Source organism: Rhodamnia argentea, chromosome 7 (assembly GCF_020921035.1).
Source record: "Rhodamnia argentea isolate NSW1041297 chromosome 7, ASM2092103v1, whole genome shotgun sequence".
NCBI lineage: Eukaryota > Viridiplantae > Streptophyta > Magnoliopsida > Myrtales > Myrtaceae > Rhodamnia > Rhodamnia argentea.
In genome coordinates, this window is record NC_063156.1 from 5022779 (window position 1) to 5037879 (window position 15101).

Below are 15101 nucleotides of genomic sequence, written 5' to 3' on the forward strand. Positions count from 1 at the left end.
TGATATTGATATGCTTTGTTCGCTCGTGATAAACCGGATTATATGCCGGATAAATCGCACCTTGGTTATCACATTGTATATCAACACTTTTCTGTTCTAACCCAAAGTCCATGAGCAAACCTTGCAACCATATCGCCTCTTTCGCTACAAAAGTCGGTGCCATGTACTGCGCCTCGATCGACGACAAGGCTACGTGGTCCTGTAAGGACGCCTTCCAACTAATCGCACCACCTGCAAGCGTAAATACGTACCCGGCTAAAGACCCGCACTCATCCAAGTCACCCGCATGATCGGAATCCACAAAACCGGTGGTCTCACTGCCATTATTGTCCCTCCGGTATACTATACCAATGTCTGATGTCCCCTTCAAATATTCGAGGATCCATTTCACGACTTCCCAATGAGTTTTACCGGACGCTTCATATAACGACTAACCACACCGACGACTTGTGAAATATCGGGCCTAGTGCATACCATAGCATACATAATACTACCCATGGCACTAGAATAAGGAACACGAGACATATGCTCCTCTTCCTCCTCGGTTTGCGGTGATAACTTAACCGAAAGTTTAAAGTGCTTTGCTAATGGTGTACTCACGGACTTCGTTGATCGCATATTAAAACGTGCAACAATTTTCTCAATATATTTCTTTTGAGACAGACGTAATAATCCTGCAGTCCTGTCACGCAAAATCTCCATACCCAATATTTTCTTCGCAGCACCTAAATCTTTCATCTCAAACTCAGCACTCAATCGCCTCTTCAACACATCAATATCGGACATATTTTTCGCTGCTATCAACATATCATCAACATATAATAGCAGATATATCAAAGACCCGTCCTCCAATCTCCCGAAATAAACACGGTTATCCATCTGACTCTTTGAATAGTCCCGACTAGCCATGAAAGCGTCAAACCGCTTATACCACTGTCTAGGAGATTGTTTCAGCCCATATAAAGATTTCTTTAATAAGCAAACATGATCTTTCTTACCCGGAATAGCAAATCCCTCCGTTGCCTCATGTAAATCTGCTCCTCCAACTCACCGTGAAGAAACGCCGTTTTCACATCAAGTCGCTCCAACTCGAGATCCCGTGCGGCAACAAAGGCAAGTAAAACACGAATAGAAGTATGCCTTACCACGGGAGAAAACACCTCACTGTAATCAATGCCTTCCCGCTGGGTATACCCCTTCGCAACAAGTCTCGCCTTGTATCTCGCTGCCTCGATGTTAGGAATGCCCTCTTTCCGTTTGTAGACCCATTTACTTCCGACAATCTTCTGGCTCTTGGGTACTTTAACTAGCTCCCATGTCTGATTTCGATGGAGTGATTCCATCTCTTCACTCATAGCCCCTAGCCACTGCGACGACTCAGAACTAGCCATCGCCTCGGAGTAAGACGAAGGTTCATCTGTCTCCACCTCATCACCTACGGTCAAAGCATAAGCAAAATCCGTATAAGCATAACGTACCGGTGGTTTAATTTGCCTTCTCTCGTACTCTGTCGGCTATACTATCTTTGCGGTATCTTGGTTGTTCACTATCACCGACTTCGAGAACTGCGGCCTCATCTGCAGCCTCAACATCTATTACCTCTGAGGTCTCCGGAGTCTCCACCTGAAGCTCCACCTCACTACTAACACCATGATTTGTCTACTCTGCTAGTTGTGTCTCGGAACTCCTCTGTCGAAGCATTGCGGTCTCGTCGAAGATCACATCTCTGCTGATTAGAAAATCGGGTGATCTGGGATCGGTGCACCACGGCCGGTAGCCTTTCACCCCATGTGCATAACCCGGAAATATGCACTTCTTCGACCTCGGCTCAAGCTTACCATCACTCGCATGAGCATACGCGGGACATCCGAATATTCGTAATCCGGAGTAATCAACAGGTTTCCCCGACCATACTTCCTCTGGAGTCTTCCACTCGATAGCGGATGATGGAGATCGATTAATCGGGTAACATGCCATGTTCACTTTGCTTGCCCAAAATTCCTTGCCTATTCCAAGATGCGAAAGCATGCTTCGAGCCCGCTCAAGTAAAGTTACGTTCTTCCGTTTCGCCACACCATTCTGTTGTGGTGTCCCAGGTCTTGTGCGGTGTCTCACAATCCCTTCTCTCTCGCAGAACTTGGTAAAATCTTTACCACGGAACTCCATGCCGTTATCGGTTCTCGGGCACTTGATCTGTTTATCCGATCGCTTCTCAATCAATGCCTTAAATTTCTTGAACCGATCAAACACGTCAGATTTGTGCTTCAGAAAGTATACCCATACCTTCCTGGAATAGTCGTCGATAAATGTCAGCATATAACGAGCACCTCCTTTCGAAGGAACAGGAGACGGGCCCCAGACGTCCGAATGAATATATTCTACCGGTTGCTTGGTCGAATGAATACCCGTAGTAAACTTAATCCTGCGTTGCTTCCCAAAGATGCGGTGCTCACATAAGTCTAACTTACTTGTCTTCTGACCCTTTAACAACCCTCTATCACTCAGCATCGTCATACCCGCCTCACTCATGTGCCCTAGACGCATATGCCATAAACGAGTTAGATCGAGAATCGACTCACCCGATGAAACCGCAGTAGCTCCTGTCACGGTCTCTCTCGGTAGATGATAGAGAGAACTCACTTTCTTCCCTTTCATCTTTGTCATAGCACCTCGAGAGATCTTAAGCACTCCACCTTCAGCGGTGTACTTACACCCGATATCATCGAGTGTACCCGGAGAAATAAGGTTCTTCTTGAGCTCCGGTACATGCCACACGTCTGTCAATGTGCGCACCACATCATCGTGCATCCGAATCCGAACTGTCCCTATCCCCACAACCTTGCAGGCTGCGTTATTCCCCAACGAGAACTCTACCACCATCTGCAGTCACGGTAAGTAGTAAACCGGTTCTTATGAGGCGTCATATGATAAGAACACCCCGAATCTAGCACCCATTCATCTCCCGATGAACTGCGTGATCACACACAAAATGCCTCTGCATCACTAGTGCTCTCTTCAAGAACGTTCGCCACACTGGTTGTGGCTTTCTGCTTATCACCTCTGTTTCTCAACTTAGGACAATCTCTCCTGATGTGCCCCTCTTCGTGACACTCAAAGCACTTCACGCGTCCCTTGGACTTTCTATGACGTGACTTAAATTCGCTTTTACCTCTATCGCTTTTGGACCCTCGTTGTTGCTCTCTACCCCGAATCACTAGTCCACGCGCTACATCCTGCGCTAGACTTTCATCTCGCAACTTTCTCTGCCACTCTTTAGAAAATAAGGCGGACTTTACCTCTTCCGAGGTAATCGTAGTACGCCCCTGCAATGATGAATCAGTAAAGTGCTCCCATGACTCTGGTAGGGAAGCTAACAACATCATGCCCTGCTCTTCATCATCAAGTGTCTTACCGACGTTCTTCAAATCCATCATGAGTTTATTAAATTCATCTAGATGGGTTCTGATAGACGTACCTTCGATATATCCGAACCGGAACATTCTCTTCAACATGTATAAGCGATTGTTCAAACCCTTTGTTACATAGAGCGCCCGAAGTTTTGTCCACAATGCTGCGGTATCCTTCTCCTCACCAACCTCTATTAACACTTCATCCGATAAATTCAACGGGATTAAACTTCTAGCTTTCCTCATTACCACATCCTTTTCAACCATCTGTCATCGTTTGGGCAACCTTCGGCCTTGCCCTCCAATGCTTCTGCTAAACCTTGAGTTGTCAATATCGCCTCCATCTTGAGACTCCATAACCCAAAGTTGTTCCTCCCGTTAAACTTCTCAATTTCAGCTTTCACTCCGGACATAATTGCAATCACAGGATATCCAGATAATAATCAAACAAGCAAAAGCCCCAAATCACAATCTAGAATATCCGAACCTGGTGCTCTGATACCAATTGTTGTAATATAACGCGGAAGCTAACCCGGATCTTGCAAATAAGTCAATGCGAAAAGCCACGAGAAATAACGATGAACAATAAAGGACACCAGAAATTACGTGGTTCGGTCCGAATATCGGTACCTACATCCACGGGAGAGCCAGCAAGAACAATCCACTATAATCGGAGAATCGGAATTACAATCGCTCAATACGCTCGTGTTTCCCGCACCTAGATTATACCCAAACCCAAAGTGTTCACAAATAAACAACTTACTTGGATATAACAAAATAAAACTCACGAAGTACAAAACTGAATCGCGTTCAGCACTCCTCGCAATCTAAGAGAGAACCCAAAGAAGAGCGTCGTCCTCTTATCCTCGCGGCGCGAACCTGCGGTTCCATCTCTCTGCAAAGAAAAGACTACCTTTTCTTTTGTGCGGCTTCGGTCTTATATTTCAGCCTCACTCTGCACAACCTTTTTTCTTTTGTCCAGAGAAAGTAACCTAAAAGCAACTCACTCCCTTTTTGTTTTGCTTTTTCTCTCTCTGACAAACTTGGCCCCCCAATTTCATACACCACATAACTTACGAAGGCTTTTCTTCCCTTTTGAACTCTCTGGGGCCCACCATGATTTCTTGATCTACCATTACTCAAGAAACCATGTGCTCTTCTTTCTTTCCTATCAGACCAAAATCTTGAGTAATGATCAAACGTGGTCCCCATATTTTATCTTGTGGTGCCAATAACAATTTTAAACTCGAGACATATTTAACTGAAGGAGTGACCTTCAAATAGAGGAGAGTTGGTTGAAAACTACCTTGGCAAGAGTTGTCTTTCCAATGCCACCTATCCCATGGATTACGACAAATCGCACATCACTAGCATCACAATTCAATAGCTTCTTTATGGCTTCTATACGATCATCAATTCCAACTAGATTGGTGGGCAAATATCGTTTCCTCATTGTGATCTTCTGCATAATCTTCTGAATGATATCTTTAATGACCTTGCCTTGCCTGTCGTATGCATTGAATCGATAAACATGACACCAGATATAAGCGAATTGAATTTCAAATAGGAGCAAATAATGATCACCGTAGCGTTGATATGCGGTTTCCACATGGTACTAGCCATGGATATACCCTCTTACAAGGGTGGTGAGTATTGCCCCCGAAGAGTTTATCTAAACAGTTTGAATAAGAGATATACCTATATTTGAACCAACCGCTTGAGGCACGAAGATATCCAATGGTTCCATAGTACTACTTCAGCAGCTCATGTGGCAAGCATTTACTCACATCCACTTACAAGTTGACACGTGTCTACAATAACATATTTTCGGCTAATGTACTAAAATTATTTTCTATGTTTCAGACGGAGCCGACCACAAAGATGGCGGAGGTTTGGCTTCGACGCACAAGACTGGTTGCGACGGCAAAGGGAGGCGTAGAGATCAAGCTCAGAGATGGCTGTGGGTGGAGGAGGAAAAATTTCGGCAGATTTTTAATTTTTTTTATTTAATTCCACATCATTGAACAGTTTCCAGTTAGTAAGTAGATGCAAGGGTGCATTTGTTTCAGTGAAAGTATTTGTTTGGGAATTAGTTTTCTTGACTTTCACTAGTTTGGTTCGCCGAAAATAACTTAATCAATAAAAAACACTTTCCCGTCAATGAAAAATTCATGCATAACATTAGGAAAGTGAATTCCTATATTTAAAGAGGTGAAAACACTTCGGAATTGCTCATCTTGAATTTTCTTATTTTTTAGTTTTGTTTTATTTAATATTTTTATATTATATGTTTATTTAAAAAATTATATTTTTTATTTTCTTGTATTTTATATCTTATATATTTTTCTTTTACTTCTTCCTCCGTCGATTGCCAAGCCTCGATGACAGCTAGTGAGCTTGAGGCTCGCCCGACACCGGTGAGCTCGAGCTTGCCGGTGGCCGTAGCTAGCCGATCACGGTGGAGGGAGAAAGAAAAAAAGTAAATATAATTTAAAAAAAATCGAATTTCTTTTTTGTTAAGATGAGATAAAGCCATGAGATTAAAATCATTTTTCAAATGAGATCCAAATACGAGAAAACGTTTTCTTTCACATATCACCAAGCATAAGAAAACTAACCATTTTTCTAAAAAATAATTTCATGAAAAGCATTTTTCTTTTTCATGAAGTTTTCCCCCCAACCAAGGGCACCCTAAGTAGATAAATGCTTGCCACATTAGTGGCTAAAGTGGTACTATGGAATCACTTATATTCTCCATCCTATTGAGTTCATCGGCATGTAGATAGGCTTAGCCTTGTAGTAGAGAATAATGCACACATACCTGTGTGCTAGAGTGTGCTCCTCTTTTAATTCACAGACGGAAGGTTATTTGACTATGATGCACTAAATAAATAAATAGCTAAATAAACGAAGATGAGGTCAATACCTCTGATCCTTAATATGCCATCCCTTGATTCTTGCCACCGTTGCCAAAGCCTCCTTCCAAGGCTTCGCTAGAGCGTAGCCATGCTCCTCCTCATGCTTCCCTAGGGCGCTTTTGTACAGCTCCGTTTCAAGCTTAACATCCGAGGGATCCACGTCGTAAAAGATGGGCAGTATCTCTTTACCCGTGGATTGGCTAGTGCACTCCACCATACATGTTAGCTCTCGCAGGCACCATTTACTCAAAGCATAGTCTTTGAAGAATATAAGAATGTACATTTGGGAGTTTTCTACTGCTCGCAGGATCTCCGAGATCCTTTGGCCCTGCCGCAGCTCATCGTCATCCACATCCGAGATCCTTTGGCCCTGCCGCAGCTCATCGTCATCCCTGAAAATGTGGATTCCTGCAACGATCATGAACTCGTAGTGGCAATCGATGAATCCATGACAAGTGTCGAGTCCCCGAAAGCTCAAGAACACGTCGTAAAGGCCACCAGTTGCAATCCCTGAGTCTGTCTCTTGGTTCGCCATCCGATGACACAGATGAATGTTACCGCTGACTTCTTTCTGTGGTCCGTGAGGAGATTCATACAGCTAGAGGCACGATTAACATATGAGTAGCAACGACCACGCTCTCTCTGTTTCTCCCCGCGTAGGTCAGTCGTCGAAGACTTTGAGCTTTTCTCATTATTTAACTCTCTTCCTTTCCTTTGGACCAAAAGAAAAAAAAACTCTCTTCCTTTCCGCGTAGCGTAACACTTCGAAGTCATTTGAATTAACTATCGGGTCAACGCCAGCCATCTTTGCATGCCATTGGAGAAAGGTCACTCTTCGTCCTTTCTTGATTTTTTCTTTCAGTTCTTTCTACTCAACCATATAATTTCGTTGAAGGAAATATGCTTAGATACAAAACCCTACCACCCCCCACAAACACCCCCCCCTCTAAAAACAAAAAAACAAAACAAAAATGTCTCCCGGAAAGTGGGTGGGGAAGTCTTTGGATATTGGCCGATCAAACATTACCTTTAATTGAGTCGTGATTATGTCACGATACTCGGCCGAGCTAACATTACATCGTCACAGCTCTCACGACCATAATTGAACCCTTCAATGATATGTTGTCTGAGCGACCATGGGATGCAAACTTATGCAGTACTGTCTATTAAGATTCTTGTTGGCACTTCGAACACTTGCAAGTGAAACCATAGTCCGCTAGCAGTACCTGCCTCCCTTCAACGGGTAAATCCTCGTCTATGTATGAAATTGTGACCTGCGAGATTTCATGAATTTATCCCATGTCAGCTGTGCATAAGCTCATTTTAAGAGAATAAAGCTGCATGGCTTTCACCCAAACTGGAGGAAATTCATCCTAGCATATGCTAACAAGCAAGATGAAGCCACATGAGATTTACCTCTTCTCCCTTTGGAATGGGCTTCAATGCCACTATCGTTGCTTGACCATCTCTATCCTGAAAAGGCAGCAGCAAGGAATCGGTTCAACACAGCATACATATAGATGATGTCACGTGAAGAAGGCATGACTAGCGAATCTCATAAATGATTATCCAGCCCATAACATGCAAGCCACGGGTAATAGGCAACATTAGGTGATATTTGTAACATTTGTATCTACGAACTAGCGGTGCGGTTGATCTTCAAGTATTATTGAAAAGGGTGATCTCTCATCTTGAAGCTCAAAAGGATTTAAATTGTTATACCACACCAAGAAGAAATAAAACATCAAGAATGCTAGAGATGCAAAGACTCAAAAAATAGTGCACCAAACTCTGATCGTGCGCCTATGCATTGCCCATTATACAGCATGCCACATTGCTTTGTAAACCATCTTGGAAAATCAGCCTTTACGTCCCTAGCATTGCTAGTAGTTAATTGCATCGCCATTACAAAACTAATTGTGCAAAGGGTTACTTATACCTTTTCTCGTTTGAAAGCTTTGGCATTAGGATGGCAGGAATGATTCATACAGCTCTGCAAGGGGAAAAATGCCGTGCCTGAAAGTACGAATTCAATTATTAGCTAAACAACTGGCATGATAACTAAACATTATGAATGGCAGAAATTAAACTAAACAGGGAATTGCTGAGTATAGGTGAGGACCATAAGGAATAAAAACAAAAACTTTACTCGACATCATGATAAGCTACTGCTTGTCAGGACTTAAAACAAAGCAGGACTGCATTAATCATTGTCACACTGGTAAACTTACTAATTCATATCCATATCATATTCTAAAGCTGCTTCTCAGGTAAGTTATCCAATACTGTCAGCTAAAACATGGTTCGCAACCATGTTGAGCCATGTTTCTGTTTGAAATTGTACAATATGGTATCATTATGTGCTTCTCTAGTCCCACAGCATGCATGTGAACAATTGGATGCCAGCCCATTTATTAAAAAAAAAAAGATCAAACACTGAAGAGTTAGACAGCTTCGTGGTAAACTAGCTCAGGCCTTGTGACATGTAGGTAAAGGGCTACACGAACCGGTAATGGCATGATTAGAACAGCAATTGGGTTTAGTTTGATGAGGGATTTTTCAAGCTAGAAACACAACCATGTTTGTTGATAAATCAAGTCCGTCCAGTAAAAGTTATGCATACCCTCACAAGAAACTGCATACTCATCACCAAGGGCATCCAAATATGGTTGAGATACTTTCTTGGCTTCTTCCTGCCAATAGAGACAATCGCAAATGCATAAATTTCCAAACTCTGTAACGGATGTCAAAGACAGAAGTGTGCATCATATACACCTTCTCAGGAGATGGTAGATCATCGATATACAAAAAGTAATCTTCCACAGGAGATGCTACAACCAGATCACTGTGACAAACCAAAACCAAAAAGAAGATTCTTAAATGCCCCAAGCAGATATATCATTAGTAAGCACTCATACAACACGTGTCATCAATATCAAGGAGACCCAACTGACTGTATTTTCTCATAATTATAGATCTTGTTGTGCGCATAGTCCACAGTTTAAGACTCAGAAAGTAGGATATATTCAATCCTTGATAAGTCAAAAACTTACAGATTATTCAGCTCAAACATTCCAATGATGTGCCCATAAATGTCAAGTGAGAATACTTTGTAGAATCAAGGAATCGAACCTCACATACGGTAGTATCAAGCCAAAATAAAAAGATAACTGATAATCAGCAAACTGTGAGGGTTCTTAAAAGGATACATGGTTCGCATTCTTTGTCAAAAATAGCCGCCTTCAGGAGTTGCAGTGACTGAAAAAAGAAGAAGGGGTTATCGGGAAAAATGAGTATACGATGCAGATCACTGACATGCAAAGTAATAAAAAGAGAACAAGACAGAATTTCATCTTTTTCAAAAATCAACTATTTGAATTTCTCACCACCCACCTGGGTGGCGCAGCTGGCTTGCGCACTCTTCCTCTCGCAAAAGGTCGAGTGTTCAAATCCCGGAAGCGTCGCAGGGTGACTTACCCGGTGGCACGTGTGTGGTGGCTAGCACGTGTTGCCCCCAGGGTTTACCCCCCGGCTGCCGGCCGTGCGGGGGTTCCCTGGGTCATCAAAAAAAAAAAAAAAAACTATTTGAATTTCTCTAGACAAGGTAGAAGGTATCTAGTGGCCACTTTTTAGAATGAGCAACCGGGAATGACCACTGATCCCCATTTACAATACACCTGAACTTCCGAAAGATGCTTGAGAATGGTAGTGATCTTACACAGATCAAAACAAACCAAAAACTAAAAAAGGCATCGCTTTGGATGATCAAGCAATTCTGATTTTTATTCCCCAAATAAGCAAAGAGAAATTCACTAAGAGGCACCCAAGCGGGTACCAATACATTTACGAAAAGATGTTGGGAGTGGTTGGCCCTGAGTCCATTTCACCTTGCCACATAACAATACTATTAGCAAACTAAGCATGGAAAGGTAAAGAAGAAGAACTAAAGAGCGGAATGCAACCAACAAAATATAAGCAAGCATCATGAATGAACACTGCTACAGGAGCAGCTTCATAAGAAGCAGAATGATCATTTATTTAGATTCCAAGATTCATTTACCTAATACAAACCAACACCGGACTTTCAAAATCCCAAGCTATCAATTTTTATACCGTCACAGAAAACTGGAGTCTTTTATGCAGTCCAAATCTTTTCTTTCCAATATCAAATCTCCAACCAGTCATAAAATGGAGGTTCACATTCATAATCTAACTATGATACAGTGAACAACTAAAAGCAAGATTGACTTAAACACCCAATATAATCCTCTTAAGATGCAACATCTGGAAGAAATTTCTTTACCTTAAAGGCAAGCTCTTTAATTTCCATCCTAAATCCAGCTTCATCAGAAGGATCAACATCCTCTGGCAGTGCTATGCATTCCCACCACCTAAATGCCATTATCAGTTGTGAGTAAGTTCACCTATTTGACAAATAAATCTTAAATAGGTAAAGCCTCACAGAAGAATTACCTTCTCTTGTGACCGACTGATATTGGCTTCCATGCTTCTAAAAGTAAGGGCATATGAAATTTATCCATAACACGAGCCGCGTCCTCCTTACAACTAGTCAGAAAATTTGCTTTTGACTTCCTATACCGTAATATAGTGTATGCAATTGCCTGAAAAATGACAACCAATGTATTAGCTATCCACACAAGCTTTATTAAACATGTGCACTGGAGATCTGCATATGAAAATCGAGGAATATCTGTAACCTTGTTATGAGAAAACGACATGAACTTTGCTTTGTGCATGGTATACTCACTACCAACCGAGAACTTAACAGTCTAAGTACATGGTAATATCCTATGATCCACTTGTTCTCTGATAACAAAGCGTGACAATATAATAGTTTATGCATACAACGACAACGACCTAGCATTTTCTCACCAGCTGGGCTACCCAGATAGACATACGAAATGACCATGCCAAACTAAATTAGGCTTATGTAGCAAAAAATATATTGCCTGTCAGCACAAGAGTCTTATAACAAGACCTCAGATAAGGCAGAACATAGGGAAGTTAATGCCTCACTTAGCCGCCTACATTTCCCGACGAGGAAGGGCAATTTGGCAAGAAGGTACATAATGACTCATTAACGTCAATAGTCAATATCATTGTTTTGGCGTTCATTTAGTTCAAGCATGATTATTCCCCCAATTCCTCCTTTACCAATCCCTAACAGAATAAACATGCAGTTGAGTGACACACTATTTCATAAGATGAAATCATAGTCAATCTCAAAAATGTGCCCAACATTAAGGCTCCGTCTATTTCGCCGAAAATGGATGATTTGTAAAACATTTTCTTAAAACTGATCGCTTGAAATAATTAGTCGATGAAAAATATTTTCATTATGATAACAGTTTATGTCTAAACATTTTCATGAACGATGAAATATTTTTCATTCATTCATTTTTTGCAAGCGATATAAGGGATAGATTTTAGAAAAACATTTTCCAAATAATTCGTTCCGCAGAAAACGAACGGAGCATAAGATATGAATAAGTGTCAAAGAAAAACCTGCAGCAAAAAGTTCCTTTGCTAGAAGAACAAATTCATTTTCCATCACCAGAAAAAATTGCAAGAACTAGGGGTTGGAAATGAAACGTAGGAAGAGGAATGAGAAACATGGAAATTACTTATAGAAGAAACGTACTTTGGCTGCCAGAATGAAAATATCATTTGTTTCTGCAGTAAAAAGAAAAAAAAATGAAGAAGGATTAATAGAAGTAGAAAACTAATTAAAAAAAAAAAATGAATCCTATCAATAATACAGATTAAAGAGTTTTACCATTAGCATGTTGCATGAACTGGAGAAGAGCCTTCGCAGAAAATGCTTCTGACTTCTCTCCAGTGCACAGCAAAGAATGAAATGAATTCCAGTCAGCATCTGCACACGCTTTGCTAAAGAGGGTTGTTGACATTACTAAATGAACTAATTCACAGAATAGCCCCATAAAATAAAATAAAAATGCTTGCGGCAAGCTTTATACGCAGCATAAGAAAATAAAACGTCAGATTATGTGACTCGAAAAAATAATGGCAATACTGCTAATACACATCAGACTCAGTTGTTTAATTCAACTTCCAGATTTGCAATTCAAAACTTTTGGTGTCAGGACTAAGGAAAGCACCTTCTCCTGTATTTATCTCTTGGAAGGTAGCCTCTATGAGCATAAATTAACAAAATACCATCAAAGTCAAAACGTAATGTTAACATCAAGAAGATTTCTTTTCATATTCATGCTTTTGGTCCTTTGCATACTACTGGAACTTGCTTCCAAGCAGGAAAAAAGCGAGAGACCCAAATCTCAGGGCAAAAAGTATATCAAAGCCCCCATACCTGCAATAGTAAGCTTCTTGACATCCCCCTGCACATGGAACAACTGGTGGCGCAGAAAATTTGTCAGAGTATGGCAATACTATTTCACCATTCATCAATGATTCAACGATTTCCTTGGGCAGAGGAACTTTTGCTCTCTTGCTTCCTGAAGCACATCCACGAGAGTCATCACAACTTCTCTCATCCATGATGTCGTCTCCATCAGATGAGTCAGATGCCCCATGATCATTTGAAACATCGGAGCACGCACCAGTATCACATCCATGGCTTGAAGAGAGACCTAAATCTTGAAAAAACAATCTTCTTCCAATTTGAAGTTCTAATGTCCCAATAAAGCGAAAGCAGAAGCTACATACTAGACAATCAATCTGCGATAAAAAAAGAAAAGGAAGTGTTAGACTTGTGTGCATGATCAAAGATCCTGACAAGTGCATATTGGGATCCATGCCAGCAAAACCTTATTCAAGGGATGTTGACACCCAAAAAGCATTTGATCCCTTAAGAGAAGCTCCCCTTCTTTAAACTCTACATCAGCATAAACACCTGGAAAACAATAATCCAACAGAATCTCAATTGTAGAAAGGCAAACTGCAGAAGCCTCTGTGCAAGAGCTCCTCCATCGCATTAACTATGCAAAAAACAATTTAGTTCAACAGTGCATGAAACTTTTGAAACTTGAGCTCATTTTTGCCAGACCAGAAACTACATAATTAAAATGGAGAAACAATATAATGTAAAATGATAGCAAGTGGCACGGCACAGGAGTTATCCTAGAGTAAATTATGTGCCTAAAATGGACACTCCTTATTAGGGCGAACAATGAATTTACTTTCTCTCCGACTACAGAAAACAAAACAGTACATGGAGATTCTTCTTTATTTCCCTCATCATGCACTAGGAAGCATCTTGCATTTCTTGGTGTGCACTTTAAGTAAAGTTTGCAGCTTTCAGGTTGATGTCATTTGTTTGCACAGTTCATCTCTTTCCAGTGGCACTCATGCAGTTGCAAATTCTTCCCAAGAACTATCGATGCAAATGGGTGACTAGTTAAACACGTCACCAACAACACAACTAAATTCACCACAGCAACCTGTCATCCCAGGGAATATACGCGAAGTGATCCCACACCAATCAAGAATAGTCAATTTGAGAACTCAGCCAGATAGTAGCACAAAGCCGAGCGTAAGAACTCATAAGAAAGCAACTTATTGAGCAGGAGACTGGTCTACCTTTCCCGTGCTCGCCATCTTGTTTCACCTTGAGGCGGCAGCACTCCCGCGAGGCTAAAAGTCGGTCAAAGTAATCCTGAACAGCCGAATTTCAGACAACCACTGAAACCGAAAGGCGGGAGAAAAGCAGAGGGAAAATGCAAAATCTACTAAATGGGAGTGTACTGAATCTGAGATGAACCTATCCAGACACGCAGTCGCATCACGAAGATGCTAATGCGAACGAACGCAAAAGTGACTTGTTCTTCTCCGGCCGCAACTGCTTATTCGAAAGATGATTGAAGAAGCAGAGGAATATACCTGGATTTCGCGAGGAGGAGGAGGTCGGAGAAGAGCGGAGATTTCAGGGGCGCGCTTTTCGTCGATTGGGCAAACGACTTCCATTGGAAATGCTTCGCCTCGAACACGAAACGCCAGCGAAATTTTCCAGTGAAGGCAGCGACGTCGAACTCAATCCCAAGTTAGTCCGCTGCTTCTATTGATTTTGGTTCTTGGTGGCGGCGCGGCGGTAGTCGGCGTCCATGTGATGTACTCTCGGCAAAATAAAAATCACCAAATCTTAACCCGCAAATGTTAGATTAAATCAAAATTCCTTTAACTTTATTAGTTTATTATTAAATGTTTTGGTAAACTATTCAATACAATTCCTCCCGCCTAATTTTAGCCTGAAAATGTTAGACATTGACGTTTAGTTATCGCAAGTGAAATAATTTATGATGCGGTTTTAAGAAGAGTGAGGCGAGCAATGGGGAGGAGGGATTAGGGTTTAGGCACGTCGAGCGCTCGCAAGAAAGGGATTTAGATCTTGGAGGCCTAGGATGGTGGCATGGCTAGCCTACTCTGACATCAGAGCTCCGGCGAAGAGATAGTACATCACAAGGCTGCTCGACAATCACGAGAAGTCCAATCTCGAAGTCTTCCTCGGGACATTCTAATGAGTAATTTGTGCTTGATTGTTAGGAGAAACTATATGTTCATAGAAAAGAATCTGGAAATTTCAAAAAATCCACAAACGCAAAAAATGATTTTGTTTTGTCTAGAACTATCTACCTCAAATCCCCGGTCGTGCTATATTAAGACGGCCAACATAACCGAACACCACATCAAGTTGACCGAAAGAGCTATATCGAAATTAAATCAAAGTTCAGTTTTAAATTGACAGGAAAAATTAAAAAGATATAAAGTTGAATTGACATTC

At 41.4% G+C, this 15101-nt stretch overlaps 2 protein-coding genes across 5 annotated transcripts; both read right to left on the bottom strand.

The window, feature by feature from the left end:
• Nucleotides 1-4683: 4683 nt before the first annotated feature.
• LOC115750850 (disease resistance protein L6-like) lies at nucleotides 4684-6637 on the bottom strand. Its single transcript, XM_030688444.2, has 2 exons — nucleotides 6334-6637; nucleotides 4684-4912 (listed from the first exon to the last, which is right to left on the bottom strand). The coding sequence occupies exons 1-2, from the start codon at nucleotides 6606-6608 to the stop codon at nucleotides 4684-4686; spliced, it is 504 nt and encodes a 167-aa protein (XP_030544304.1). The 5' UTR covers nucleotides 6609-6637.
• Nucleotides 6638-7315: 678 nt separating this feature from the next.
• LOC115750838 (histone-lysine N-methyltransferase ATXR2) lies at nucleotides 7316-14420 on the bottom strand. 4 transcript variants are annotated; one of them, XM_030688422.2, is made up of 15 exons: nucleotides 14204-14420; nucleotides 13904-13979; nucleotides 13132-13217; nucleotides 12675-13042; nucleotides 12123-12235; nucleotides 11988-12019; nucleotides 10799-10947; nucleotides 10629-10716; nucleotides 9535-9583; nucleotides 9379-9433; nucleotides 9101-9170; nucleotides 8949-9018; nucleotides 8265-8341; nucleotides 7742-7798; nucleotides 7316-7599 (listed from the first exon to the last, which is right to left on the bottom strand). In XM_030688422.2, exons 1-15 carry the CDS (start codon nucleotides 14285-14287, stop codon nucleotides 7492-7494), a joined length of 1482 nt encoding a protein of 493 aa, XP_030544282.1. In that variant the 5' UTR covers nucleotides 14288-14420; the 3' UTR covers nucleotides 7316-7491. The 4 variants fall into 4 exon arrangements, 3 of the variants coding, with proteins under 3 accessions (XP_030544282.1, XP_048137819.1, XP_048137820.1); XM_048281862.1 differs by having other exon boundaries at nucleotides 13132-13274; XM_048281863.1 differs by having other exon boundaries at nucleotides 13132-13302; nucleotides 14204-14343.
• Between the last annotated feature and the right edge of the window lie 681 nt (nucleotides 14421-15101).